Consider the following 27,695-nt stretch of genomic DNA (forward strand, 5'->3'; position numbering starts at 1 on the left):
TTTAATTAAATATTTAGTAGAGTTGATTAGAGATAGAATTATGAATGATTAAGGATAAAATTGATAATACCTTGATATCAAAAGAGATTATTTATTTTACCTTTAATCTTATCCTAATCAACTCAATCCTATTCTATTATACATACCCAATCCTATTCCACTTTCCCCCTATTTTTAAATAGAATTACCAATTTCAAAATACAAGAGAAGCAATCCCACCTCTCTCTCCTCTCAATATCTTTTTAGAGAATGTTGGGTATAACTTCAATTCTACTTAAGATGTTTCTTAAATTTGACTTATTATAAAAATACTTTGAATATTAATTTTTATTTTATAATTTTTATTAAGTTAGAAGTAAGAATTTAATATTTTTTTATTTTTTTATTTATGGTTTAAAATAAAAAATTAATATTTATATCCTTAATAAATTTATCATTTTACATGGCATCATATTTTTTACCTTAATAAATTTATCATTTTACATAATTAACCTCACATTTCTATAATACTTTTTTAAATAATATTTTATATTTTTATATAATTTATATTTCTAAAAAAAATTATACATATTTTTGTATATTTATATAAATCTTATCATTTTTTTATTAATTCTATATATTTTTATTATAAAAAATAATTTTGATACCATACTTAAAATATAATAATAATTATATAAACAAATAATATCTCAAAATTATATTTAGATAATTAAAATATATTAATTTATATAGTTTAAAAATATTATTATTATTTAATTAAAAATTAAATTTAAAAATAATTATTCATCAAACATTTTAACTTTACGTCTTTACCTTACATTAACTTTTATTTTTAAATATTTTATATTTTAATTTATATTAATTTTAAAATAATCTCTATAAAAATAACTTTTAAATAAGTAAAATTTCTACCCAACATCCATGATAGTGATTATCTATTATTATAATTTTTTTTTTCAGATCTACCGATCTCTCTCAGCTACTCCCCATAAGTATGGCTCCCTCCCTCCCTCCTCGCTCCCGATCTCTCAATCAACAGCCTTCCATCCCCGGCCTCGTCCGCCTCCGCCTCCCTTTCCTTTAACTGAATCACAGGCAAGATGTCGGAGAGGAAGCATGATCCCCAGGGCCTCTCGTTCGTCGACGAGATGAGGGCTGCCTCGATGAAGCTGCACCCCAAAAACCTGACCAAGGAGGGCGAGAAAGAACCCGAAGGGCCGGCCGTCTCCGAGTGGGAGCCGTCCGTTTCAGGGTTCCTCCAGTTCCTGGTCGATAGCAAGCTCGTCTACGATACCTTCGAGGCCATCATCCGAGAGGTCGCCTACTGTAAGTTCTACTCAAACCAGAAATTGTTGATACTGAAAGTACTGATAGTTTCTATATATATATATATATATATATATATATATATATATATATTCTGGAACCATGCATATGGCTAGCAGTTGACCAGATTATACTGAAAGTGAATTGTTGATAACATGCACGTACGGACTTTAACTTTTGTTTTGTAGATGTCGAGTTTAGAAATAGTGGCCTGGAAAGGTCTGAAAAGCTAGCAAAAGATCTGGAGTGGTTCAAGGATCAAAAACGTACCATTCCGGAACCCTCTGATCGTGGACATTCTCATGCTCGCTATCTGGAGCAGATTTCAGATAAGAATCCTCAAGCTTTCATTTGCCACTTCTACAATGTCTACTTCGCACATAGCTCTGGCGGTCGAATTATCGGCAGAATGGTATATATCATTAACTTTGATTTTTATCTGAATATAAATTTTCTACGTATCAATCAAATTTGCTAGCTAGGCAACTACATCTTTTAGCACAGACAATGTCTTCCATAGGTAGTTTGGTGCACTAAGGACATCCATGGGAGCTCGTTCGCAGCTCTTTAATTTGGTTTTAACGAAGAGCTGCTCCTTCGTGTTTTTTTTTAATATTATTATTTTTTTCAATTTCTATTTTTAAAAAATGCAAATAATAACCTATTAAAAAGGTTAAAAGAGTTGGTTAAGAGGTTTTTTTATAGTGAATATGAATGGTTAAGAGGTATATAGGATTTTTTTTTTTTCTGACGTGATATGAATGTGAGCTCCGCGTTGTCGGGACTTCAACCTTTCAGTGGACTGCCCATAGTCCATCATGGAGATGGAGGGATAGGTGGACATGGCAATGCAAGCCTATACCCCATGTCACAGCTCTACGGCATGGCCACTGGACCCTACGAACCACCCTTTAGAATAGGCAATTTGATGGTTCATGAAATCGCTTGAGTGTAGTTCACAATATTTTTTTAAAAAAAAATTTAAAAATTTATAAATATATAAAAGAAAGTGCATTTATTGAAGCTGTGTATTTATCCTAGTAAAAAAGTAAATACAATAGTTTAAGGTGTTATTCATAGTCCGGCTTCAGACTATAAAAATGATAAATTATAAGATCAATTAGTTGAATGTTAAACGATTAGAGGTAGATTTCTTTTTTCTAAGGACATATGTCAATTGAAAATTGATCTCTAATTTATTATAATAAATTTATCAACTTATAATTGACTGTCAAATTATTAGAGGACGAGAGAAATTTGTTTAGAAATATATTCGTCAAAAATTAATCCCTAAGTAAATTTATAACTTTCTAACCAACTCATCATATTATGGAAATTAAAATTATATAGTTTGTTAGTTCTTTGTATTAACATCTTTTAATTCTTCCTTTGAAAATTGATGTCTTTTATTAGTTTTTTTTTAAACTTTCATTCACAAGCTTGAATTCTCAAAATGTAAAAGCAAAGTATATTTTAAAAAATATTATATTAAATCCTAAATTTTCTTTATTTTTTATATTAATAATTTTTTTTATATAATATTAATATTATAAATAATATTTTAATATGATAAGATATATATTTGTAATTTTGTATGTTCAACCGGTACTTAAAACACATTTTTACCCCTTAAAAATGTTAATCCTGCAAAATAGAATTAGTATAATTTATAAACATTATTAATTAGATCTTGTCTGTCGAAAATTAGGATCTACTCATGGTCTCAGTTTAGGCATCCATAATAGACCTAAACTGGACTAGCGCCTAAAGTCTTTAATTAGAACTCATCTTCACTGGAACACTCTCCTCCGGTGCTTACTTTCACTTACATGCCAAATATCTAGTCCTCTAGACCTGTTTGAATTTTCTCTGGTCTTGCTTACTAAGACTTGTAACACTAAGTTAGCACAGTAAATATAAAACAGTAAGGTAAAATAATATTAATAGCTTTCAAGATTCGTTGGTCTGATCGACCATGACCACACATGCTTAGAGTTTGCTCCTCCAAGACTTCTCATTATCTAGAGTTACCTCTCCCTATGTTTACCTAACTTCACTCACTTGGACTTCTATTGTCTGGCTTCACGCACCAGGACTTTCCCCACCTAGCTTCACTCATTAGGGCTTAACTTCACTCACTAGGACTTCTATTGTATGGCTTCACTTACCAGGACTTTCACCGTCTAGCTTCACTCACTAGGGTCTGACTTCACATACCAAGACTTCCACCTCTTAACTTCACTCACTATAGCCTGATTTCATTCACCAGGACTTTGGACTTTCTTCACCTAGCTTCACTCACTAGCGCCTAGCTTCACTCATTAGGACTTCCATTGTCCGACTTCATTTACCAAGACTTTCATCACCTATCTCCACTCATTAGGACATAGCTTTATTCATTAAAACTTCCATTGTATGACTTCACTCACCGAAACTTTCACCACCTACCTTCACTCACTAGTGTCCGATTTCACTCACTAAGACTTCCACTACCTGACTTTACTCACCAAAACTTTCACCACCTATCTTCACTCAGTAGGGTCTGACTTCATTTACCAAGACTTCCACCACCTAGATTTACTCACTAGTGTCTGACTTCGCTCATCAGGACTTTCACCACCTAACTTCATTCAATAGGGCCTGATTTCACTCATTCACCAGGACTTTCCCTTGTCTAACCTCCAATTAGAACTAATCACTTAGTAGGCTTCTCACCTGCCTAACATTTAGTTAGAACTTATCCTTGTTAGTCATTTAGTTCTGACTAGACTTTTCTTTTCTAAATATCAAACCTTGTTTAGATTAATCCTTAATTAACCTGACCACACTTGGATATATTTTCATACATCGAAATCTTTAGAGGTCGATTGCACCAATAAAAATAATTCATGTATATTTATCTGTTTTAAATTGTTTTGCAAGATTATTATTGTTATTCTCCTGCTAATTTTGTTTTGTGTAAAAGTTAAGGTTTCTATGACCGAAGGGTTCGATCGGTCAAATAGGATGGTTCGGTCGATTGAATAGGATAAGTGTTTGGTTGACCTATATGTGTCTAGTCGACCGATCCAAGCAGATAAGCACAGGTCAGACTCGATCGGAGACAAGAAGAAAATAAGGATTCAGTCGACTGATCAGGATGATTAGTCGACGAACACATATGGAAAGCATAGATTGGATGTGATCGCATCAAATAGTAAACGAAGTTTTGGAGTTTAGTTGACTCCTCAGGATATTCAATCGACCGACAAGCGAATTATGCAGGATCGATCTGATTGGACTAGAGCAAGAAAAATTATGGGTTCAGTCAACTGATGAAATATTTAGTAGATCGAAAAATTCTGAAATCAAGCGCGAAGACAGTGGGATCTAATTAGATTTAGTCGATTGAACAAATGTTCAGTTGACCGTATAAAAGCTATAAAAGAATTTTCAGGATCCGAGACTCAGACATCAATTCTGTCTATGATCTCTTCCCTGATGCTCTGTTCATGCAAGTTTTATTGTTACGCCGAGAGGCTCTCCGACGACGAAACTATATTTTTACATTGTCAGTATACTTTAAATATTTACATTTATATTAAAAGGAATAATAGTTTGTTACTATTTTCTTCATATTTTATTCGAGTTTTTTCTTCTTTTCCGAAAGATTTTCGGAAAGAACATTAATAAATTACCTATCCTGAACAGTCCAAGGGATCATAGAATTTGGAATAACAATCACTGGACTATGAGCTAAGTAACCGATTGAGTTCTTGGTACTTTGTTTTTCCGCTGCATTTCTGATTTCAAAAGGTTTTTAAAAGAGTGATATTCACACTCTTCCTCTATAGTACTATCCGGTCCTGCAATAAGTTGGTTTAGTTGGGATCCGATCTTTAAGCTGTCTGTCTAGAGTATACCCTTAATTGGCCTAATCCTTAACCGGTTACGGATTGGGAACGTTGAACTGAGTCAATGGATAATCGGCCAATTAATCCAGTTCTGAGCTGATCCGGTTTTGACCAAGCCCATGGTCAGCTCTAATGGCTACTGCTGAGTGCTGTCTGCGTCGGCCTATATACTTCTAAATGCCTTAGCTAACTCATTCAGGCTCACTATCTTTCTCAAGTTGTTGATCAGGCTTCAGATGCACTTAACAATCTTGTTTACATCACCAATATAGGACTCGCTGTATCCACTTGGTAATGGCTGTATATACTGCTTGGTAGTGTTTGAATACTCTGCCTCTGAACAAACTCAGAAATTCATTGATAATTCAACTTGTTCTGTGTTCCTCCTAGGTGTCAGCAAAAATCTTAGACAACAAGGAGCTGGAGTTCTACAAGTGGGATGGTGTTCTCTCTCAACTGTTGCAAAACGTGCGCGATAAGCTAAACAAACTTGCTTCAGTATGATACTCAACACTCTTTTCACTTGTTTTTTTTTTCAATGTGATTTATCTCATCTGAAAAGTATTGTCATCCGCTAAGTTGTTTGTCTATCGTTTCTGCAGGGCTGGTCTAGAGATGAAAAAGATCACTGCTTGGAGGAGACTGAGATATCATTCAAATACTCAAAAGAGATACTTCGCCTGATACAATCACGAGCTGGTTAAATGCAGATATTATGGGAGATCTGTTGTTCCATTTTAAATTAAGCGTGTAATAATTCCACTCGCTGAATAAATGCTTCTCTAAACCACTCTGCAATTTAAAGTTATTCAAGCAAAATTTGGAAATCTATATCAGGCACTAATTCATATGCAGTATGAATAAAAGAGATGTTTCAAACTAAATCCACAAGCGTGAATCAGAGAGCATGTTTCAAACTTTTTTTTGATGCAACTATATCTCGATCACAAAAACAGTTTTTCAGCTTACAAAAACACAAGATGAACCACTACTCGGAAGAAGAAGGATCATCGAGAAGACATACCTAATCAGTAAACAGAAATACAAGGATAATCCAATCTGGGCAAGTTTCTCAATCATTAATGTCCTTTGCGAGGGAGAGGTCCTACTACATTCTACATGCCTTCGCCAGAGACGCTACTTCCAGAGCCTCTCCTACCAACTGTAGTATTTTTCAGTATCTGCAGCAGAAATACAGAAGTTTCAGAGAGGTTGTCACTATAACAGGCTTGACCAGCTGTTCAATTTATGAAGTCTACAATCAACTAAAAGCAGCTGATAGAAAAACGAAGAGCTTATGGAGTTTCTAAGTTCGAGAAAAACTATTAGACAGTAAATTGGAAAGTGTGTGTAAAGTCTCTAACAATGAATTGGAAAATTTGCAGCTGTCGCATTCCAATTGAAATCACCAATAAACCTCATTGTCGAGGCATCCTCAATCGAAGAGGCTTATTTTGCATAGAACAAGTGAGTTGAGGAGAGAGAGGTGATGCTGCTTGTTTGAGAAATGAGTTGATGTGAGACTCAATGTTGTTCGATTTAATCACTATTTGGTGGGCTTCCACGTTATATGTATGTTAAGTGATTTAAATAATATGAAGGGTTTGAATTATTGGATACGGAGGTTTATATATGTAGAACCCGCTAGTCCGAAGCATTATCATTAATGGTCTAATAATCGATTAGGTCATAAATATAGGGCATGATTCCTGTTGAATTAGATATTCTAACAGATCTCGACTCCCCCATTCGTGAAGAGACTATGACGACGTCAACCTAACTCCTTCAAATGACCAGCCCTTGCTTCTCTTATCTACAGTACTCCCAGGTTCGTGGATGCACAAAAAGATAACTTTTCTGCTGCAATCAGGTTCATCATCTTATCTTATGTGTTTATATGCTTTACTATAGATTCCACGTAATTATATCCTTGTTGTTTTGTTTTCTTTTATGTGAGTTCATATATGTTCTAGAATTCATGCGGTTTAGGAAAACTTAATCCCAACAAGTAGTATCAGAGTCACGACTGTTTTATCGTTTTCTATAACGATAAAGTTAGAATCTTCGTCAATTTTATTATTTTATGCTAGACCAAGTTTTACTAGTATAAAATGGTGTTTGTTAGTCGAAACCCCTAGTCTAGAAAACCTAGGATTTAAGTCCTTCACAACCCCAAATTGCGAAGAACGAGGCGGTCCTAAAACCACTGCAATTTTTAGGAAAATCAACATGTAAAACATGTGCCGACGGTAGCGATTTTCGTGAAGAACAACGGTAACTGCCGCCTTTTCATGAAAAATATCGGATTTGATCGGCGAACAGAAGGTTTTAGGGTTTCACTGTGACACGCCACAACCGTGGTGGCCAACACGACCAGGCCGTGTCGCGTGCTGGGCGAAAACCCACGATGTGCCACAATTGTGTCACCCAACACGGCTAGCCCATTTTCAGCCATGGGTTGCTGAACAGTGTCAAATCACACGGACGGGCCGTGTCAAGCATTGTACGCGCCGACACAAGCACGACCGAGTCGTGTTAGGCCTATACACGCCAACGCGACGGTGCTTCCCAAGCTGTGTTAGGAGTTGTAAGTTGCACTGTTGCTCCACCATCTGGGTTTCCACTCACGATCACTTGGGAATCACTAGTGGAGCAACTTACTTCTGTTCAATTAAGTTTCCTAGGGTTTTCTTGAGTCTATAAACACATGTGCTACTAAATTGAACTATTGTGTTGACCCAAAGAAGACACTTAGGTAAGTTTAGTGCATTTGTGTCGGTAGATATATATCAATACTAAAAGTAATTAACTCAAAGGAAAATTACTTTTAGGCCAAATATATGTTTAAAGGTGGAACACAACTAAGGAACAAAGTTTCTTGTTCAAATCATGTACTTAATTTGTCGACCAAAGGAAGGCATATTATGTGGCTGATTAAGGTTATTGTGAGCTATGGACTAAAATAACTCATATAAAGTGTCAATTATGCACATAATTTGTCAACCCAAAAGAAGGTACATTATGTGGCCAACTAATGTTTAAGCTATAATAGAGAGTATCGCTAACAAATTGCATCTTAGTCCCAAAATTAAAATGTAATATTGTATTTGGTATCTCATGAAGAGTCCATCCATATGCATGTTTTCTTTTATTGAATAATTTCTTAAAATATCTCTCTCAATGTTCTTGGCATTAATCGTAAGTTTATGGTAATTTTCTTTTCTAATTTAGTAACGATCAATATTAACATCCTCATACTAACTGGGCAAATTTTACGAAATGGAAAGAGTACATAATCATAATCTTGGACTGCATGAACTTAGACTATGTATTGAAAAACGATCGTCATGCACCCTTGACTAGTGCTAGCACTGTAGAACAAAGCATTGAATTTGAAAAGTGGGGAGCGATCCAACTACATGAGTCTAAGTATCATGAGGTTTTCAATTTCGGCACCAATTAAGGGTTCAATAACTGAAGGGGAGATTGCTACGAGTTTCTTTAACCAATTATCAAACGAAAAGGTCAAGACTACCACACTTCGTTAGAAGTTGGTATCCATACGATACAATGACAAAGGAAACATAAGAGTACATTATGGAGATGTCTAAGTGTTGGGGTCATGGTTGCAAACGAAGTCCCCATATTGAAAACATATGAGAAATATCATGGACTTATAAGGAAAAATATCTCCATTAGTATGAGGCTTTTGGGGGTAAAGTCCAAAAATAAAACATGAGAACTTAAGCCAAAAGCGGATAATATCATGTTGAATCGAGCGGACCAGCTAGAAGGGATGAATAGCCTGCAATCAAGTTAAAAACTTCTCTTGCTACTTATTTAACAAGGACACACTTAATTCATTCAAAACAAATAATAAAAGCATAAAATAAGAGGTAGAGGGTCATTTGGTTACAATCTAGGTAGTTGCTAATCCAAAGCAAATAGAAACACTAATGAACTCCTTCGACAATGTCGGAAGTAGAGAAGCCCCTTACAGCAGTTAAAAGTTCAAAAATAAAGTACATAAAAAGTACAAGGTTTTTTTTTTGAACTCCTAGCTCTAGGATGTTATTTATAGCGTTCTGGTCACAAGTGGCAATTGGCTGATGTGGCATTGGAGGTGCCTCTATACATCCAGGGCGTCTCCAACAGGATAAACTTTACCTCCACGCAATGTTCATTTTGTGATATGGCGGCATCCAAGGCGCCTCGATTCATCGGAGGCGCCTCAGTTAGTCTAAGTTGGTTTCCCACTCTTATCCGCATCACAACGGCTCGAAGCTCATTAGAGGCGTCTCGATTGTTTGGAGGCGCCTCGGGTCTCTTCTGCGGCAGCTGCTTTTCTGGGCATATGAGGCACCTCCAATTCAATCTAAAACGCCTTGAATACTGTTCATCTAAATAGTCATTCTCAGCATCGACCATTCTTTTCCTCGCGCTCACTTGGATGATGCTCTAGCCGTCTAGAGTTGAGCTCACCCGAACCCAACTCTGGCCTTTTCCTTGAGCATGCTTCCTCCTTGGCTTCGCATCCTTCTTGCTCCACTGATGTACTCTTCTGCAACTCTTTGTCTCTCGAATGCATTGAGTCCGTCAACTCGCTTCCCATATCATCCTCTTCTCGTTCGTTGCGTCATCCACTAGACTTCTTATATTCCTAAGTCCCAACACACTCAGACACAAGACATCAAATACACAAGACCTAACTTAATTCGGTTGATCACATCAAAACTATCACGGGGTACTTACAAATCATTGTAGAAATATCTAAATTCCTTCAATCCTAACAATAATATCGCCATAAGTCTAAAAACACTAAAACTCGAAATGTCTGAGAGTATGTTAGTACATTTTATCTTGATGTCTCTACCAACACGGTTCACTCTTTTTAATATTTCTTATAATACTAAAAAGGAAAAAATAGACATTAAATGAGCTTATTGTTCAATGTGTAAAAGAAGATGGCAGACTGAGACGTGAGATATCTAAAAGTGCTCACCTAACATCCACTAATTAGAATTCAAGCAACAAAAGAAAGACGACCAATAACAAGACCAAAGATAAACAAACTCCAGATTCTAGGGTTCATGGGCACAAAGAGCAAAAGAAGCGAGATAAGGAATCTCATTGTTTCTTTTACAAGAAGAAGGGTCACATGAAGAAGGATTGCCTCAAATACACTAACTAACGTGTTAAGAAAGGTAAACTTCTTAACTTTATCAGTTCAGAAGTTAACTTAGCGATTGTCTATTGACACTTAGTGGATAGATACTAGTGTAACTACTCACATAAGTATCACTCTTGATGTGAAAGATACTGTAGGATTAAAATCGACGCTAGAAGGGGGTGAATAGCGTTACGGATTGAAAAAACATATAGCAATTAAAACAATTGAATCAATCAAAGTAAGCACAGCAGAAATAAATTAAACTTAGACTAATTCAATCAAACAAAATAAAGATAATAAAAGCATGCAATAGATTTAGTTAACAGTTAATCATGCAAGTTGATCAATCAAACTAGATGCATAGACACACAGCAGATATAAAATGTGATTCTTATTTCTAATTTCTCCTAGGTGGAGAAACCTTAAAAAGAATATAGATTAAGGCAACACAAATAAATAAAAATGTTACTCAAAGTGTTGCCGATTAGAAATGAAGTGTGTGTCTAAGCGTGTCGCAGCACAGAAGGCGAAGGAACACTTAGAGCACGAGAACAAGAGTGAATTCTATGTAGATGAGTGATCTTTAAGCTCCGTCTCGAAACTCTTTATATAGGACTCCTCAGGTCGCCTAGAGCCTTCCTCACCTGTAGAGGTGTTGACGTGGCAACAACTTATATTTGTTAGATAATGTTAACGAAACTCTCTGATCACCTGTACACCCTCTAGTCGCTTTGGCAGGGATTAAACTTCATCTTGTCTGCCTTGATCGGATTGTTGATAACACTCTCCCGATCGCCTAGAAGATACTCTAATCCCTCGTACGCTCCGGTCACCCCGACCGAACTACGGTCGCTTAGACCCTTCGAAATCAGTTCGTCAAGAGTTAGCACCAGCTATTCGCCCCCGAATTTCATCTAGTTGCCTGGAATCGTCGAACATGCTTCCTTGCAGTTGTTACACGTAATGAGTATGATATAAAATGTGAAGTTACTCGCACTTACTTGACTAGATTTGACCTGTCTAGTGTGGTTTTACCAAACACTCAACTTCATTCCACACACTTGGACTTGCCAAGTAATCAACTCCCAACTGATTCCACACATTTGGACTTTTTACCAGACAATTAACTCCCAGCTGATTCCATCCACTTAGACTTGATTCACATAGCACCTAATTAGGAATCACTTGGACTTGAGTCACCTGACCTCCAGCTAAAAATTTGTGCCTTAATCACTTAGACTTGATTCAGCTAACCTCTAATTAGGAATTTGTCTGCTTAGTTCCAACCAAGACTTTAGTTACCTAACTTCATTCACTAGGACTTTGTCACAACCTAGCTTCACTCACTAGGACTTTTCCAATTGCCAAGTTCACTTACTAGGACTTTGTCATTTGTCAAGTATCCTACACCTGCAAACTTGACACAACAAGTTAGATCACAACTAACCTAACTTTAACCTTAGTCATAATTAAAACTCTAGATTAAATGTTGTGTACCTAACACCAACATATACATTTATTCAGGATATGAAAGAAAAGCTAAAGTAGAGTCAATAGGTATTTTTAGACTTGTAGACAAAACTTAATTTATGTTTCTTGTTTGAACAAGTCTGGTTATTCTTGTTCATTTGAAAATGAATTTTTTAATATTTTCTAAATTCAGTGTTGGTTGACAATGATTCCTTGATTAATAAACTGTATAAATTAAGCATCTTAACTCAAACTAAAGACAATGAAATTATGCATAGCATAGGTACAAAATGCAATTTGACCGACGAGAATTCTTCCATGTTGTGGCATAGACATTTAGAACATATATCTAAATAACGCTTAGAAAGGTTAATGACACATGGAATTCTTGAATCCCTTAACATGTCAGACTTTGACACCTGCATAGAGTGTGTTAAAGGAAAAACGACTACAAGAGGAATAAGAGTTTAAACCAATGTAATTACATCTTGGAACTGATACATACGAGCATTTGTGGATCGTTTCCTAAGACATCTTGGAACAGACACAGTTATTTCATTAGTTTCACGGATGACTACTCATGATACGACTATTTATACCTTGTTCATGAGAAATCACAATCCTTGGACATGTTTAAGATTTTCAAAGCCGAAGGTGAAAAATAAAGGTAGTTAGATCTGATCGTGATGGAGAATACTATGGTCGCTATGACAGATCAAGTGAACAATGTTCAAGACCATTTGTGAACAACCTAAAAGAGTATGAGATCATCTCTCAATATACCATGCCTAATACTCCAAGTAATTGAGTGTCAAAAGAGTACCCTAAAAGATATTGTGAGAAGTATGATGACTTTCACTTCTCATCGGAATCTTTGTGGGTGAGACACTCAAAACTGCAGTTTACCTACTTAATAGAGTACCCAACAGTGGCTGAAACCTCACATGAGATGTGAATGGGTAGGAAGCCCAGCATTAGACATTTACACGTCTGGGGTTGTCTAGATGAGGCTAAGCTTTATAAGCCTAACGAAAAGAAACTGTATACAAGAACAATGAGGTGTCATTTTGTGAGATATCCTGATAAGTCTAGGGAATATAAATTTTATGACCCCTCAAATAGGTCCTTTTTCGAGACAAGAAATGTCAAATTTATTGAGAAGTGGGATTACTAAGATTAAGGACATATCTTTTGAAGAAATAATTGGTGATCCTCCTATGGTTACTACAAGTGTTGGTATGACATTCATATCTCATATTATATATATTTCACATCCTGCGAGAGTAGTTGTAGGATTGTAAAGACGCTGGGGGGGGATAGCGTTCTTCGCTTTTTCGGAAATCAAGAATAAAAGCAAACACATCAGAAAAGAGAGGAAAAAGGGCAAGCGCTAACATAAGTAATTTTTTACTTGGTTTGGAGCCTTCGACAACTCCTAGACCCGCTCTCGTTGAATGTTTTCGTTGGACAATCACTATAATATCGAAAGGATTATATAAATTTAAGTACAATGTCGATAAACAAAAATGTTACCGACAACAAGTAGAGTAAAAGCTTGAGTATCAGTTGTCGAAATAGCTTTTCAGTGTCATAGGAGCCTTCTCGGAGCAACGCACAAAAACGAAAGTCATTTGAATTGAGATGTCAAAGCTGCTAGTCGAACCCTCCTTTTATAGCCCCATCCGGGTGCCTGGATCCATGCCCGGGCGTCTGGAGTGTGCTGACGTGGTTGTACCTCGTCGAAAGTCTATCTTGCAAACTTTATCCACCTTAGGGTGCCCGGACCTGTTCGGGCGCCTAGACCGTGATGTGTGTCCGCTAAACAGCGATCACCGCCTCAATTAGTCGCCTCCTGCCGCACCAAGGTCGGGCGCTTGGAGCCTCTTTTTCATCCATTTTACAACTTTGATTCCTTGCAACACATATTAGGCCAAGCAACAAAAATTACATTGTAAAACAGAGTAAGCACATTAAAAACATGATCAATTTATGACTTAGAACCTATCTTCCCATGACTAAGATCTAGTCATGGTCTCAGCTTAGACTTCCCAAATGGATCTAAGCTGAACCGCGCCTATACTCCCACCGGGACTCGTCTTCACTGATCTCTCTCCACACTTACCTCACTTACCATTTATAGTCTCTTGACCCACCAGGTCTTCCTACCAAAATCACACATCCGGGCTTCAGCCAATCGTCTGGAATTAAACATCCCGATTCGACTTCAGCCAACTGTCAGGTCCCGTAGACCCAGTTGAACTTCCTGCCAGAATCGCACATTTGGACTTCAGTCTGGTGTCAAGTCCTCTAGACTCATCTATTCCTGCACACTCAGTAAAAAAATTAGATAACAATATATCTAACTTTAGCCTATTTGTCATACATCAAAACCTGGTTATTAGTGCAACTTGCACCAACAGTAGTGAATCAAGATATACATGTATTATTTGTAATGCAATTAGGTAGAGTTATTGCCTCATATTGATGAGCAAGTAACTCAACCACCTCAACAACAAGTTCATGTAAGGTAATCCACAAGGGAACGAAGATCTATGAGTACCCGTGATTATGTTTATCTCCAAAAGCAAGATTTTAACATAGGATTGGAAAGTGATCCTACATCTTTCCAAGAAATCAAACAATACCCTAATCCCGAGAGGTGAATCGAAGCCATGAAGGATGAATTGAAGTCTATGGCAGACAATGACATTTGAAAACTTGTCAAATTGCCTGAAGGTACGAAACCCATTAGTTGCAAATGAATATTTAAAACCAAACGGGATTCAAAGGGTAATGTCGAGAAGTATAAGGCTCGCCTTATTGCCAAGGGATTCACTCAAAATGAGTACATTGATTACTTTCTCACTTGTGTTGATGAAAGACTCTCTTAGGATAATCATGACACTTGTAGTTCATTTTGATTTAGAGCTGTACCAAATGAACATTAAGACTACATTCTTCAATGGTGACATTAAGGAGTCTATATACATATGATGTAACTGAAGAACTTTGAGTATGAGGACTCAAAGCACCTAGTATGCAGATTAAAGAAGTTCATTTATAGTTTGAAATAGGCGTCCCGTCAATGGTACTAAAAATTTAATCAAGTGGTTACTTCATTTGGTTTTAAGGAGAATCCTGTAGATCAATGCATATATGTCAAGTTTAGTGGGAGTAAGTTCATTATACTTGTCCTGTATGTGGATGACATATTGTTGGCAAGCAATAATTAAGGTTTACCGCAAGAAATTAAGTCATTTCTATCAGATAATTTTAAAATAAAAGATCTTGGTGAAACATCCTTTGTCTTAGGTGTTGTGATTGTTTAAGAAGTATTCTTAGACTTTCACAAAAGTCCTACAATGAAAAGATGCTCATACAGTATGACATGCAAAATTGTCCACCTGGAGACACACCAATGTTCAAATGTGGCAAATTCAGTTTGCATCAATGTCCACAACTTGAACTTGAAATAAAGAAGATACAAAAATTCCCTTTTGTGAAATCTTAAGTATGCACAGGTTTATATGCATCCAGACATTGTGTACATAGTGGAGGTGTTAGGTAGCTAGAAAGCAGTGAAAAGACTGATGTGGTATTTGAAAAAAAAAAACAAAAGGATACATGCTCACGTACCTCTCACCTAGAAGTGATTGGATATTTAGACTCTGACTTTGTTGGATGCTTGGACAATAGTGTTAGTGCAGTAAGCACCAATAATCGAACTTAGGTTTTGATAAATGATAAATGCATTAAAGTTAGATGTTGTATTATCTAACCTTGTTACCAAGTGTGCAGGACTTGACGGGTCTGGAGGACATGACACCAGACTGAAATCCAGCTAGGTCTGTTGTACTTAATAGTTGGTAGGAAGTACAGATAGGTCGAGGAGTGACCCGATATCTAGCGGGAATCCGGCTTGGTCCGTGGGACCTGACAGCTAGCGTGAAGTCTAGTTAGGTTTGCGGATCTAACAACTGACAGGAAGATCTAGTGGGTCAAAGGAGGGTCAAGCGATTTTGCATGGTAAGGTAAGTCACTGGAGGAGAGTGATCTAATGAGGACGAGTCCTAATTAGGGACTTTAGACGCTGGTCCGGCGTAAGTCCATTTTGAAAGTCTAAGCTGAGACCATGATTAAATCCTGATCTCGAGAAGATAGAATCTAATTAATAATCATTTTATTTTATTGTGTTAACTCTGTTTTGCAGGTTATTTTTTATTATTTGGAATAATATGCATTGCAAGAGTTAGTGCGCAAAAAGCAGCTTCGGATGAACAATGTTCGAGACACCTCAGAAGGGCGCCTCTGAGCCACCTTAAAGTGGCGCGGAGGTGCTCTGGATCTAGTAGAGGTGCCTTCGTGTGGATGAACTTTGAAGACAAAATTCTCACAGTGGGGAGACACCCTGGAGTATGTTGGAGGTGCCTCAGAGTGCTTCGGAGGTGCCTCGAAGCCCTTGAAAGGCGCCCTCGAGAAGATAGAAGCCACAATTTGCGCAACTTATCACGATCGGAGTTTTGGCGATCAATTTTGTGATTGGAGGCGCCTTCAAGGAGGTTGGAGGCACCCTTAACGCATTTTAAAAGAAGCATTCGGAAAGCAGAACAAACACAACTTCTATACAAGCTTCTATAATCAGTCTGCTACTTTGTCTTCACGCTGCGATCATACTACTGCTCTACTATGCCCTACTGCTATCGAAAGACTAACACCAACTCCCTAGTATGTCTGGATCTTCATCCTTCGAGTTGGTAACAAATTTCGTTATTGTGGATACTTATTATATCTACAAAAGGGAAGTGCACTTTTCTATTTTTATTTCTGTACTTGATTCACTCTCTCGGCGGTTCCGGAAGAGTTTTTTTAGTGGATTGTACCTATACGGTTCGGGGGATCGTGTGTTTTGAAGTAGGAGTCAATAAAGGCTCCGAACTAAGTAAACCGCTCGTGTTCATTTTTTTTATATTCGTTCTTACTTCTAATTTCGCTGTGCACTTGTTTTATAAAACCAAAAAAGATTGTTTTTTAAAATCATGTGATTCACACCCCTCCTCGCCCTCTCACGTGCGCATCGATCCTACAAATAGGAGGTCCACTTCAGGATTCATCTTCATGCTTGCGGAAGGGGCTATATCGAGGAAAAGTGTTAAACATGTGCTTATAGCCACTTCCACTATGGAGGCAAAGTTGGTAGCTTGTTATGAAGCATCTAATTATGGGATTTGGCTACAAAACTTTATCACAGCGTTGGGGATCGTTAATGCCATTTGATCCGGTAGTAAGAACAGGGGACCCCGCCTTGTAGAGTCAACGCCACGTGAAAGCTACAGTGGCAGTTGTCCGTCCGGAGAGGGCCGAGTCCGACCGGATGACCGGCCGGCTGATGGATTTGAACGCCCGGAGAGGGGTGGGGTCCGATCGGCTTGTCGACCGGACGATATTCGGTTGATGGTCGAAGGCGCCCTGTCGAAATCAGGGTTCCGGCGCTCAGTGGAAAAGGTAGTGGGCCGAGCAGACCTCACGCTCGGCCAAAGCCATAAGGTAACACTGCTAATAGTCCCCATAAAGCACGTGAGGGAGGACCTCCCCAAGTAAACCACCGCATATGTCCGGCCGGATGTTGAGAAAGCTGTCCGCCCGGAAGCCAGATTTGGAGCAAAGGGGAAAAGGACAAGGAACGTCTTTTTCTGACAGCAGGTATGTTTCACGTGTGGGCCATGCTCCAAATCTTGTGACAGGGGATTCCGCTGTCCCATCGAGGACATGCTGGGACTGTAGCAGTATGGGTCAGGTAAGCTCACTGACAAGTCCTTACTGGAGTATGGGCCATGGACACGTGTACACCTCGATAAGTGTACACTCATTTCTTCGCTGCCCTATATAAAGGCCCTCCCTCTTCGCCGGAGGTACGCATTCTACGCATTTCGGAGCCACCCTTTTTCTGTCCGCTTACCTGACTTGAGCGTCGAAGGGTCGCCGCCGGGAACCCCTTCCCGGCCCGACTTCTGTGCAGGATCGCTGGAGCTTTGGAGGCCTGCGTCGTCGACTAGGAGAGCGCCACGTGCCCAGCGTCCTTTGGTTCGACGATTCGGACAAGATCAATTTGGCGCCGTCTGTGGGAACGCTCCTGCATCCGATCGGAAACAATGGACGAGGCTAGACGACCGCACACGAGAATGCTCTCCACGAAGGAGCCCGACGCTCTAATCAAGGCAAGAGCAGCTAAGCTCATGAAGCAACGGAAAGAGAATGCGCAAGTCGAGCGAGCGCCGCAACAAGCAACATCAACCTCGGCCGGTTGGCCTATAATAGCAGACCGACTGGAGCCTATCTCTACTGGAGGCTTTTCCTAGAGCCTTATTCCAGATGCCTCTAGAAAATGCGCCCGCCCATATCGAATGGGGATCTTCTTCCGACAAAGCTCCCGTTCAGGATAACAGGAAAGGAAAGGTGCGCTAATGTAATTTACTCGTGTAGTTGTGCAAATGAAATATAAGAATAAGAAGTAGGAAATCGGCAAGGCCCCTGAGCCGTTCGGCCGGGAGGTTTATATTCGAGCCACAGGCTCGAAGACGAAGGCCCCCGAGCCGATCGGACGGGAGGTTTATCTATTTAAAACTCGTAAGCGAATGACCCGTGTTGTTCGGCCGGGCATAAATATTGTTCGAGCGCGGGATATGATACGAAGGCCAAGGTCGCTCGGCCTGGTAAGGAGTTAGCCTTAAAAGGCCGACGAGCCCCGTCGTTAAAGATCGAGAGTCGCGCCGACCGGCTATAAATATCCGTGCCGTCGAACTCCGACGTTAAATATCGAGAGACGAGTCGGCGTCTATAAACGTCCGAGCAGAAGGCCGACGAGCCCCGTCGTTAAAGATCGAGAGTCGCGCCGACCGGCTATAAATATCCGCTCCGACGAGCCCCGTCGTTAAAGATCGAGAGCCGCGCCGACCGGCTATAAATATCCGCGCCGTCGAGCTCCGACGTTAAATATCGAGAGACGAGCCGGCGTCTATAAACGTCCGAGCAGAAGGCCGACGAGCCCCGTCGTTAAAGATCGAGAGCCGCGCCGACCGGCTATAAATATCCGCGCCGACGAGCCCCGTCGTTAAAGATCGAGAGCCGCGCCGACCGGCTATAAATATCCGCTAAAAGCCGTGCCGACGAGATCGAGAGCCGCGCCGACCGCTATAAATATCCGCGCCGGTCGTTAAAGATCGAGAGCCGACCGGCTATAAATATCCGCACCGACGAGCCCCGCCGTTAAAGATCGAGAGCCGCACCGACCGGCTATAAATATCCGCTACCGACGAGCCCCGTTAAAGATCAAGCCGCGACCGCTATAAATACCTGCTCCGACGAGCCCGCCGTTAAAGATCGAGCCGCGGCTATAAATACCGCCCGACGAGCCCCGTCGTTAAAGATCGAGAGTCGAACCCATGATCGTGAACTTACTGGACTGAACTAAGGACGCCAAATAACGAGCGCTCAAGTACTAAATTGATTAAGTCCGATCGCCATCGGTTTGCCAATACTTTGCATTCACTCAAACAAGATAGCCAAGCGCTAAACGATTTCGAGGAAAACAAGTCAATTGATTAACCCGATCGGTCGCCTAGTGGGAAACACGTGGAGCTTAATCGACTCTACTAATAAGCACCAAACTGAGATATGTGAAACGAGCGAAAACAAGCAAAGGAACACAATTACGCCGAACAGCACGCATAAAAATTTTACATCCAGAACGAAAATCCGAGCAGATGATTCGCCTCACTCCGGGTCCTCAAAATTAAAAAGGCGTCCGGATATCGCCAATCATAGCCGCCAGATCAAGGGGAATGCTCGCAGGAAGGTGCCCCCTTCTTCAAGTACACCACGGTGACCTTGACCGCCTCGACAAAAGTTGAGGAGACGTTGCCACCGAACTTTCGCCAAACCGCTCCGAGCGGAGGTATTCTCGGCCGCTAGGCGACTCGCCTCCCTCCTTATATTTTTGAATACCGCCCGAAGCGGTTAAGGAATCTGGACCGCCTTAAGTCCACCTCACCAGGCGTTAACGGCCTCCCGCCGACGCTCACCGGGCCTCGATCCCGGATCGGGTTCAGCGCACGGACATCTATTTTCATCTTGTCCAGGTTAGCGATCGCTTGCTTCTTCCGAGCAGTAGCGCGTTTGGCGTCCGCTTCGCGCTTCTTGACTTGGCCCTCGAGCCGAGCCACCTCCGCAGTCAGATCGGAGACCTTCTTCTGCTCAGCCTCGAAAGCCTGCTTTTCCTTCTCGGCCGAAGGACCTCCGGTGGCTTGGAGTTTCGCCAGGAGATCCTCTAGCTCAGCCAACCGGTGGCTAATAGCGATCTGCTCGGCCCAGCGCTGCATAAGAAATAACGAGTTAAGATACAAAGTGGTATTATTAAGGGAGAATAAGGAATTTACCCCGGTCGCCTGTTGCATATTATTGTCCCCGAGCTGCTTCGGAGTCATGAGAGCTGCCCGAACCTGGGCATCCTCGAAGATCTTGGCTAGCGGACCCGTCAGAGTTATCTCGTGGACAGGGCTCGAAGGTTGGTCAGCAGCCAACAAGTATTCCTCCGAGGGAAGTCGGAGGGTAATCTTGAGGGTCGGACGGTCGGCCAACTCTTCCTCGGTTGCGGTAGCCTGGCCCGAGGACTCGCTTATAGGGGAAATCTCACCTAAGCGTCGTAGGCGACGGCGAGTCCTCTGAGGAGAGTCAGTGGGCTCTACTTCAAAAGCCGTTGATGTTCCGACCTGCGCCGGGGTTCTGTCCGGGGAGAGGACCTCCACGGACGCGGTAGCCTTGCCCTTCTGAGTGGGCCGTGGGGTAAAGTCCCTTGGGCGTTTCCGCCGAGTATCTAGGGTGGCGGCATCGGCCTGATGGACACTCAGCTCGGCCGGAGCCGAAGAGACAGGGTCTACTTCTACCTCCGCTGAGGCCGACTGAGTGACCTCCAGCTCAGGAGCGGATTGCGCTCCCCCTTCTCCTTCGGCCGGCAAGCTCTTTTTTAGTGGCCGCCTCAATTTCCACAGCCCTTAGTTTTAGGCTCTCAGTAGCCTTCGCGCGCCACATAACTTCGGCTACAGGAGAAAAAATTAAATCAGTTAGATAAAAAGGTAAAAAGAGTGAAAAAGGTGCTTACACATCCTGCAGGGAAGGCTAGCTCGGACGGGAGAAAGACCGAAGATATACAATACGCCCTTGAGGAGCAACTTGTCAATCTTGTACCGCTGACCGGATAAGCGGCTGGCTGCATGGAGGAACGCCGGGCTGCTCCTATATCTTCCGAGCTCCGGCTGAGTCGACACGGCGGTCTGCCATTGGGTTCGGAAGGCAGGCCGCTCGGGAAGGCGCATATAGAAGAAGTGCTCCTTCCAATGCTTGTTGGAACTCGGCATGTCTTGGAACAAAACAAAACCTACTCTAGTTTGAAAAATAAAAGTACACAACTCGGACTGTTTGGGATAGAAGAAGAAGTGAAAGATTGCTGGGTCCAGAGAAATATTGTTCAGTTTGAAGAGGATGATCACCCCGCTCAGCAGCCTAAAGGAGTTCGGCACAAGCTGGCCGAGCGGAATACGGAAGTAGTTGCAAACTAATAAAATAAAGGGATGAGGGGGAAACCTAAGGCTGCCCAGGAACTGGTCCCAGAAGAAGCAAATAGTGCCGGGCGGCGGTTCATGAGGACGACCGGTCGGGGAGGGTATCTCGATTTTATGGTCGTCCGGGATCCCGTACGTCCGAACAAGACGCCGAGCGTCCTCCTCATCAAACCGACTCTCCATGGTCGTATACCATGGACCGTGAACGTTGGTAGCGGGTTCGGAAGAGCTCGCCATCTCGGAGAGACAAAAGGACAGCAAGAAATCGAAGGAATGGAAACGAAAGAGAGGCAAAATGAGTAGGGAAGACCTAGTAAACGAAGAAAGAAGGCTCACTGAGAAGGAGACGGGCGGAAAAGATCACCGGTGAGATGGTAGCCGCCGGAGAGCAGAAACAGGATCGCCGGAGCTCCAAAGCGCAGGGGGCAGTAGTCGAAATCGCGGAGGCAAGTGATGGAGACAAGGAAACGAAGAATTTATAGGGTGAAGGCCGGGCGGCCTCCACCGTTGGATCCAGGTCACGGGAATCAAAGCATGCATCGAGCCGTCCATTTCGAATCGCTTCGATCACATCAAAACACCATGCCACCGCCGTCGTACGCCGATGGCAGTGCTCCACGTGGCATTCAATCATTCGGAGCATTTAATGAAAGCATGCTCAACCTTAATGTCGAAGATTGGCGCGGAGCACGAGGAGATCCAGTCAATGCCATTGTTGATTCACTTGAAGGATACCTCTATGGTTGGCCGAGCGGAGGATACCAACACGAAGGAGCCGCTCGTCCAGATGCTTAGTCCAGTCAGTCGGACTATTCGCCTCCTTCGACTAGACTTGAAGGGGAGGCAAGTGATCCGGTAGTAAGAACAGGGGACCCCGCCTTGTAGAGTCAACGCCACGTGGAAGCCACAGTGGCAGTTGTCCGTCCGGAGAGGGCCGAGTCCGACCGGATGGCCGGCCGGCTGATGGATTCGAACGCCCGGAGAGGGGTGGGGTCCGATCGGCTTGTCGACCGGACGATATTCGGTTGATGGTCGAAGGCGCCCTGTCGAAATCAGGGTTCCGGCGCTCAGTGGAAAAGGTAGTGGGCCGAGCGGACCTCACGCTCGGCCAAAGCCATAAGGTAACACTGCTAATAGTCCCCATAAAGCACGTGAGGGAGGACCTCCCCAAGTAAACCACCGCATATGTCCGGCCGGATGTTGAGGAAGTTGTCCGCCCGGAAGCCAGATTTGGAGCAAAGGGGAAAAGGACAAGGAACGTCTTTTTCTGACAGCAGGTATGTTTCACGTGTGGGCCATGCTCCAAATCTTGTGACAGGGGATTCCGCTGTCCCATCGAGGACATGTTGGGACTGTAGCAGTATGGGTCAGGTAAGCTCACTGACAAGTCCTTACTGGAGTATGGGCCATGGACACGTGTACACCTCGATAAGTGTACACTCATTTCTTCGCTGCCCTATATAAAGGCTCTCCCTCTTCGCCGGAGGTACGTATTCTACGCATTTCGGAGCCACCCTTTTTCTGTCCGCTTACCTGACTTGAGCGTCGGAGGGTCGCCGCCGGGAACCCCTTCCCGGCCCGACTTCTGTGCAGGATCGCCGGAGCTTTGGAGGCCTGCGTCGTCGACTAGGAGAGCGCCACGTGCCCAGCGTCCTTTGGTTCGACGATTCGGACAGGATCAGCATTGATATGCCTTTGAGGGTTAACTGTGATAATAAAGTCATTTAACTTTATGCCAAGAACAACCGTAGTTCGTTAAAATTGAAGCACATCTACATCACGGTTCTGGTGGTTAAAGAAAGAGTTTAGAGTCGTCAAGTGATGACAGAGTATATTACCACAAATTCTATGTTGGCAGATTCACTACCAAGGGTTAGTGCCTAAAGTGTTTCATGAGCATGTTGTGGATCAGTGTAGCACGGACACTCCAAAAAATATTTTTTTGGAGGTGTCGGACACGGCAAAAACCGTGTCGTTGACTTTTTACAAGTTTGACTTGTCAGACACGGCTAGGACACGGATGAGACACGTTTCCGGACACATTTGGAAACAATTGCAAAAAAATAAAAATTTTGAGGGTAAAATTGAAAAATAATAAAATTACGAGGACTACTTATTCAAATGGAAAAAAAACCCTAACTTACTCTCCCCACTCCCTTTTTTTTTCCCATCGCGACAGAACTGTTTCACGCAACCATCTCCTGCGCTTTCGCCGCTAACACTCTCCACTGTTTGCCAGCGTCTTCGTCGTCAGTCGCTGCTCGCAGAAGTCTTCCACAGCGCCACTACTCGCAAAACCCAGCAGCAGCTCGCCACTACTCGCAGAACCCGAGCTGCTGCTCGCAGAAGCCCGGCATCGCCTGCGCTCTCTTCAACAGAAGCCCAGTGTCACCGCCGCTGCTCGCAGAAGCCCGGCGTCGCCTGCTCAACAGCAACCCTCGCAGAAGCCAACAGCAGCCCGGCGCTGCTCGTAGAAGCCTGCCGCTGCTCGCAACAGCCCGCCGTCGCTCGCAACGGATATTATGGTTGATCTAATATCAACATAGTTTTTTATTCTAGGATTTTTAATTTTTAATACGATATATATATATATATAATATTTTTTATTTTTTAATAATCGTCGCATCCTAGCCGTATCGTGTCTTATATTTTTAAAATTTTTCGTATCACCGTATCCGTGTCGTATTCGTATCCGTATCCGTGCAACATAGTTGTGGATATAGGGTCCTTCTTATGGAAGAAGTATCCATCAAGCGAGATTCTATATTTATTATAATGCTCTACATTTGTTAATAAACACATGTGTTTTGTTTTATTTTGGAGTACGTACTTAAGTTCAAAATTTGACAATTTGAAATAAAGTTCTTATGATTTACTAATGTTGCCCAGCATATAGTGCTTGTAAATATGATATATATTCCTTCTGGAATCATAAAGTTTAGATAATAATTTGCTACTGCAGTTGCAGTTTAGCATAAAGTGTTTGCAAATATGATCAGGACCATTTGGGTTATTAATTAGACCAATTGGAAATTGATGTGTATAAATCATATTGCATGTAATTTCTATACTATACATCCACATCTTGATCTATGTCATTAATGAGATTGATATTGTGATTACTTAGGGTTTGTTACATTCATATTCTGGTAACTATGACTTTTGAGGTACTATACCAATGGAGTTAAGAGACCATATTGTTTTACAAGGATTTTCTATACCCATAAAGTTTGGCATTGTTCTTGACGTCAACTAAGGTTTACTTGTGTGTTGTATACAAATTAGCCCAAGTGGGAGATTGTTAGATTTAATTTCTATTTGGTGGGCTTACACGTTATTTGTAAGCATGCAGATTTGTGTCATTAAGGAAACCAAACTCGTTAAGTGATCTACATAATATGGAGGGTTTGAGTTATTGGATGTGGAGGTTTATACGTATAGAACGAACTCGCTAACCCGAACCATTATCATTAATGGACTGATAATGGATTAGGTCATATATATATATATAGGGAATGGTTCCCGTTGGATTAGATATTTTGTGAAGAGACTACGTCGCCATCAACCTAACTCCTTTGGAAGACTAGCCCCTTGCTTCTCTTCTCTGCAAGACTCCTAGGTTCGTGGACGACACGAAAAGACGTTTTTTTTCCACTGCAATCAAGTCCATTGTCTTATCGTATGTGTTTATATGTTTTGTTGTAGATTCGACATAACTAAATCCTTGTTTTTTGTTTTCTTTTATGTGAGTTCATACATGTTCTAGAATTCATGCGGTTTAGGAAAACTTAATCCCAACAAATGCATCCTCACTTGTTTATGCTTTCCTTACTTCAGAACAAGAGGCTTCAAAGTGAATTGAGGGGGTCAAAATGAAAATTTCAACCTTAGCTACAAATGCTTGAGCGCTCAATGGCTTATGTTGCTAAAAGTAGTTGAACACCACATAGAAATCGGTCAATCTCCTTGTCGTAAACCAAAAAAAAGTGAGATTAACAAGCCACACTATGCACACTAGTAGATAAACAAAAGCTAGCATAGGTTTTGTATTGTTAAGGCAAAGAAGGCAAGAAATAACTAGGGAAGAACAGAAACAACGAGAAGACCTAAAGGGAAATCCATTAGAGAAAAATTTTTGACAATGATAGTAGGTTGTGTCTCCTAAAATTAATAACTTATATGAAACCTTTGGCAGAGTCGCATAGACTTGAGAAGAGGTTTTTCATTTTAATCTCTGATCATATTGAAGCAAAGGTGGACCAAGAAAAAAAAACCTCACCCATAGACAAAAAGTATAAAGTTCTAACAATGTAGTAGCATTATTAGAACCCAGATTTTAAGTAAAACACTCTACTTCAAAACAATTAGAACCCTAGAAATCCACTAGAAGTTTCAAACATTTCAAAATTCAGAGCAAATACCATCATCCCTCACTCACTCCATAGCCACCCCATGTCGAACTACAAGGCCAACACAGTTTGAGTTGAGAAATATGAAGGGGTATGAGAAAAGGAATGTGCAACAACCTCCAATTGTTCCAAGATTATGTCGCAACACCCACATATGAAACCATTAAACCAACTCAAATTTCAGCATGTATTTGACCTAGAGTTGGATCCATCCTAGAACTGTAGAATGAGAAATAATTGAAATGCTAATTCTTGGGGAGCACGATTCTGCTTCTTCAAAGAATTAAGTGCCATCTTCAGCAATTGCTTAAGCAAAGACTCGGAATATTCAATTACTCTTCCTTGACAAAGAAAAACAAGATATACTTATCTTCCAAGTAAACAAGAGAAAGAAAGTCATACTTGTCTTAGCATGTTGTTTTCATTTTGCAATGTAGACATCCTCTCTTCTAGTTCCGAATTCCTGGCCTCTAAATCCTTCACCTTGACCTCCAAATCATTCAGGTAGGCCTTCTTCCTCTCCCTTGCTTGCTGAGCTGAGACTCTGTTCCTTAGCAACCTTCGATTTTTTTTTTCAAAAAAAAAATGACCAAAATCAGACAATAAGTTCATTACTGAACAAATCATTGGCGAAGTATCCAGACAGAGAGACAGGAGAGTCAAATCCCTCCTAACCTCTTCAGCCGCTTGTGCTCCTTGTCGGCAGGGCTCCTCCCTCTCCGCTTCCGGCCAGACTGAGCGGTGGACTGGGCTCGCTCCGGACCAGCTGCCAAAGCAGCCTCTCTACCGGAGGTCGACGGGCCGGCCAAATCGAATCCAAAATCCGGCACTCTCCTGATCTCCTCGTCACTCTCCATTCCTATATCAGATCCAAAACTTCGATTTCACCAACAAGACCCACAAAATACAGACAAAAAGCCTAAATCATCAATAAACTATAATACAGAGAAAAGAAAACAGGAATCCCATTCCCCATACAAAAAAAAAAATGTAGTCTTCACGAACTAGAGAAGAAAACAGCAACACATTCATCGAATTGAACGTGAAAAAAGCGAATTTTGACCAACGAAAATATACTTTTTACGGAAAAATTACTGAACATTTCAAGTACAATCACCAGAATCAAACAAGAGCCAGAACTAATCAAAGACTTGCCCTCTTTGCCTTCCATCTGGGGGGCGGAGCTGGAAGACCTCTCGCTGCTCGAAGGAAGAGAGCTGTTTCCCTGCTCTTGCAGCATTCTTCTCTGTCTTCACCACCTTCAACAGAAGAAGAAGCAGAAGCAGCAGAAGAAGAAGAAGGAGGACGGCAACTTGGCTTTGACTCCACTGTCGCCCTTCCCCACCATATCTTCTTGGAAAAAGCCGGGAAGGAAGAGCTAATCAGGTCGGCTACCTGCTGTCCGATCATGATGCATCGTACGGATGAGAGAGTATGATCGTGGACGAAGGATAGGCCATAAATCGAGTGGGGAATCCAAAGGTGATGAGAAGGCAAGCGTGGATATTTCTTCACCGACCGATTGCTATCGAATCTTGTGGTTGGCATGCCCGCTAGATCCAGCCTTTGCCCTTTTTTTCAAAAAAATAATAGATTCGAAATATCTACGCCAACATATAATATCTTGATCAGGAAAAACAATGCCCAGTTTTTTTTCGGCCTCCGTGGGGACCACGGCCACCCATTCGTGTCCGATATCTCCTCCCACACTATTCATGCCTGAGATCTACAAGGCACAGCAATTAACAATTCAATTATTATAATATATAAATAAATTAAATTATAATTTACCATTTTTTCATCTACTTGATAG

The 27,695-nt window shown here is 41.3% G+C and overlaps 2 protein-coding genes across 3 annotated transcripts; one reads left to right on the forward strand and one right to left on the reverse strand.

Annotated features, from left to right (window-relative positions):
- Nucleotides 1-1,019: 1,019 nt before the first annotated feature.
- Nucleotides 1,020-6,068, forward strand: LOC122008160 (heme oxygenase 1, chloroplastic-like). Of its 2 annotated transcripts, none has more exons than XM_042563775.1 (4): nt 1,020-1,326; nt 1,515-1,738; nt 5,610-5,717; nt 5,822-6,068. In XM_042563775.1, exons 1-4 carry the CDS (start codon nt 1,101-1,103, stop codon nt 5,921-5,923), a joined length of 660 nt encoding a protein of 219 aa, XP_042419709.1. In that variant the 5' UTR covers nt 1,020-1,100; the 3' UTR covers nt 5,924-6,068. The 2 variants fall into 2 exon arrangements, with proteins under 2 accessions (XP_042419709.1, XP_042419710.1); XM_042563776.1 differs by having other exon boundaries at nt 5,610-5,687; nt 5,822-6,060.
- A 59-nt stretch (nt 6,069-6,127) lies between these two features.
- Nucleotides 6,128-27,243, reverse strand: LOC122008161 (transcription factor HY5-like). The gene is made up of 4 exons (XM_042563777.1): nt 27,038-27,243; nt 26,558-26,741; nt 26,285-26,441; nt 6,128-6,400 (listed from the first exon to the last, which is right to left on the reverse strand). The coding sequence occupies exons 1-4, from the start codon at nt 27,120-27,122 to the stop codon at nt 6,335-6,337; spliced, it is 492 nt and encodes a 163-aa protein (XP_042419711.1). The 5' UTR covers nt 27,123-27,243; the 3' UTR covers nt 6,128-6,334.
- Between the last annotated feature and the right edge of the window lie 452 nt (nt 27,244-27,695).

Source organism: Zingiber officinale, chromosome 8A (genome assembly GCF_018446385.1).
Source record: "Zingiber officinale cultivar Zhangliang chromosome 8A, Zo_v1.1, whole genome shotgun sequence".
Lineage (NCBI taxonomy): Eukaryota > Viridiplantae > Streptophyta > Magnoliopsida > Zingiberales > Zingiberaceae > Zingiber > Zingiber officinale.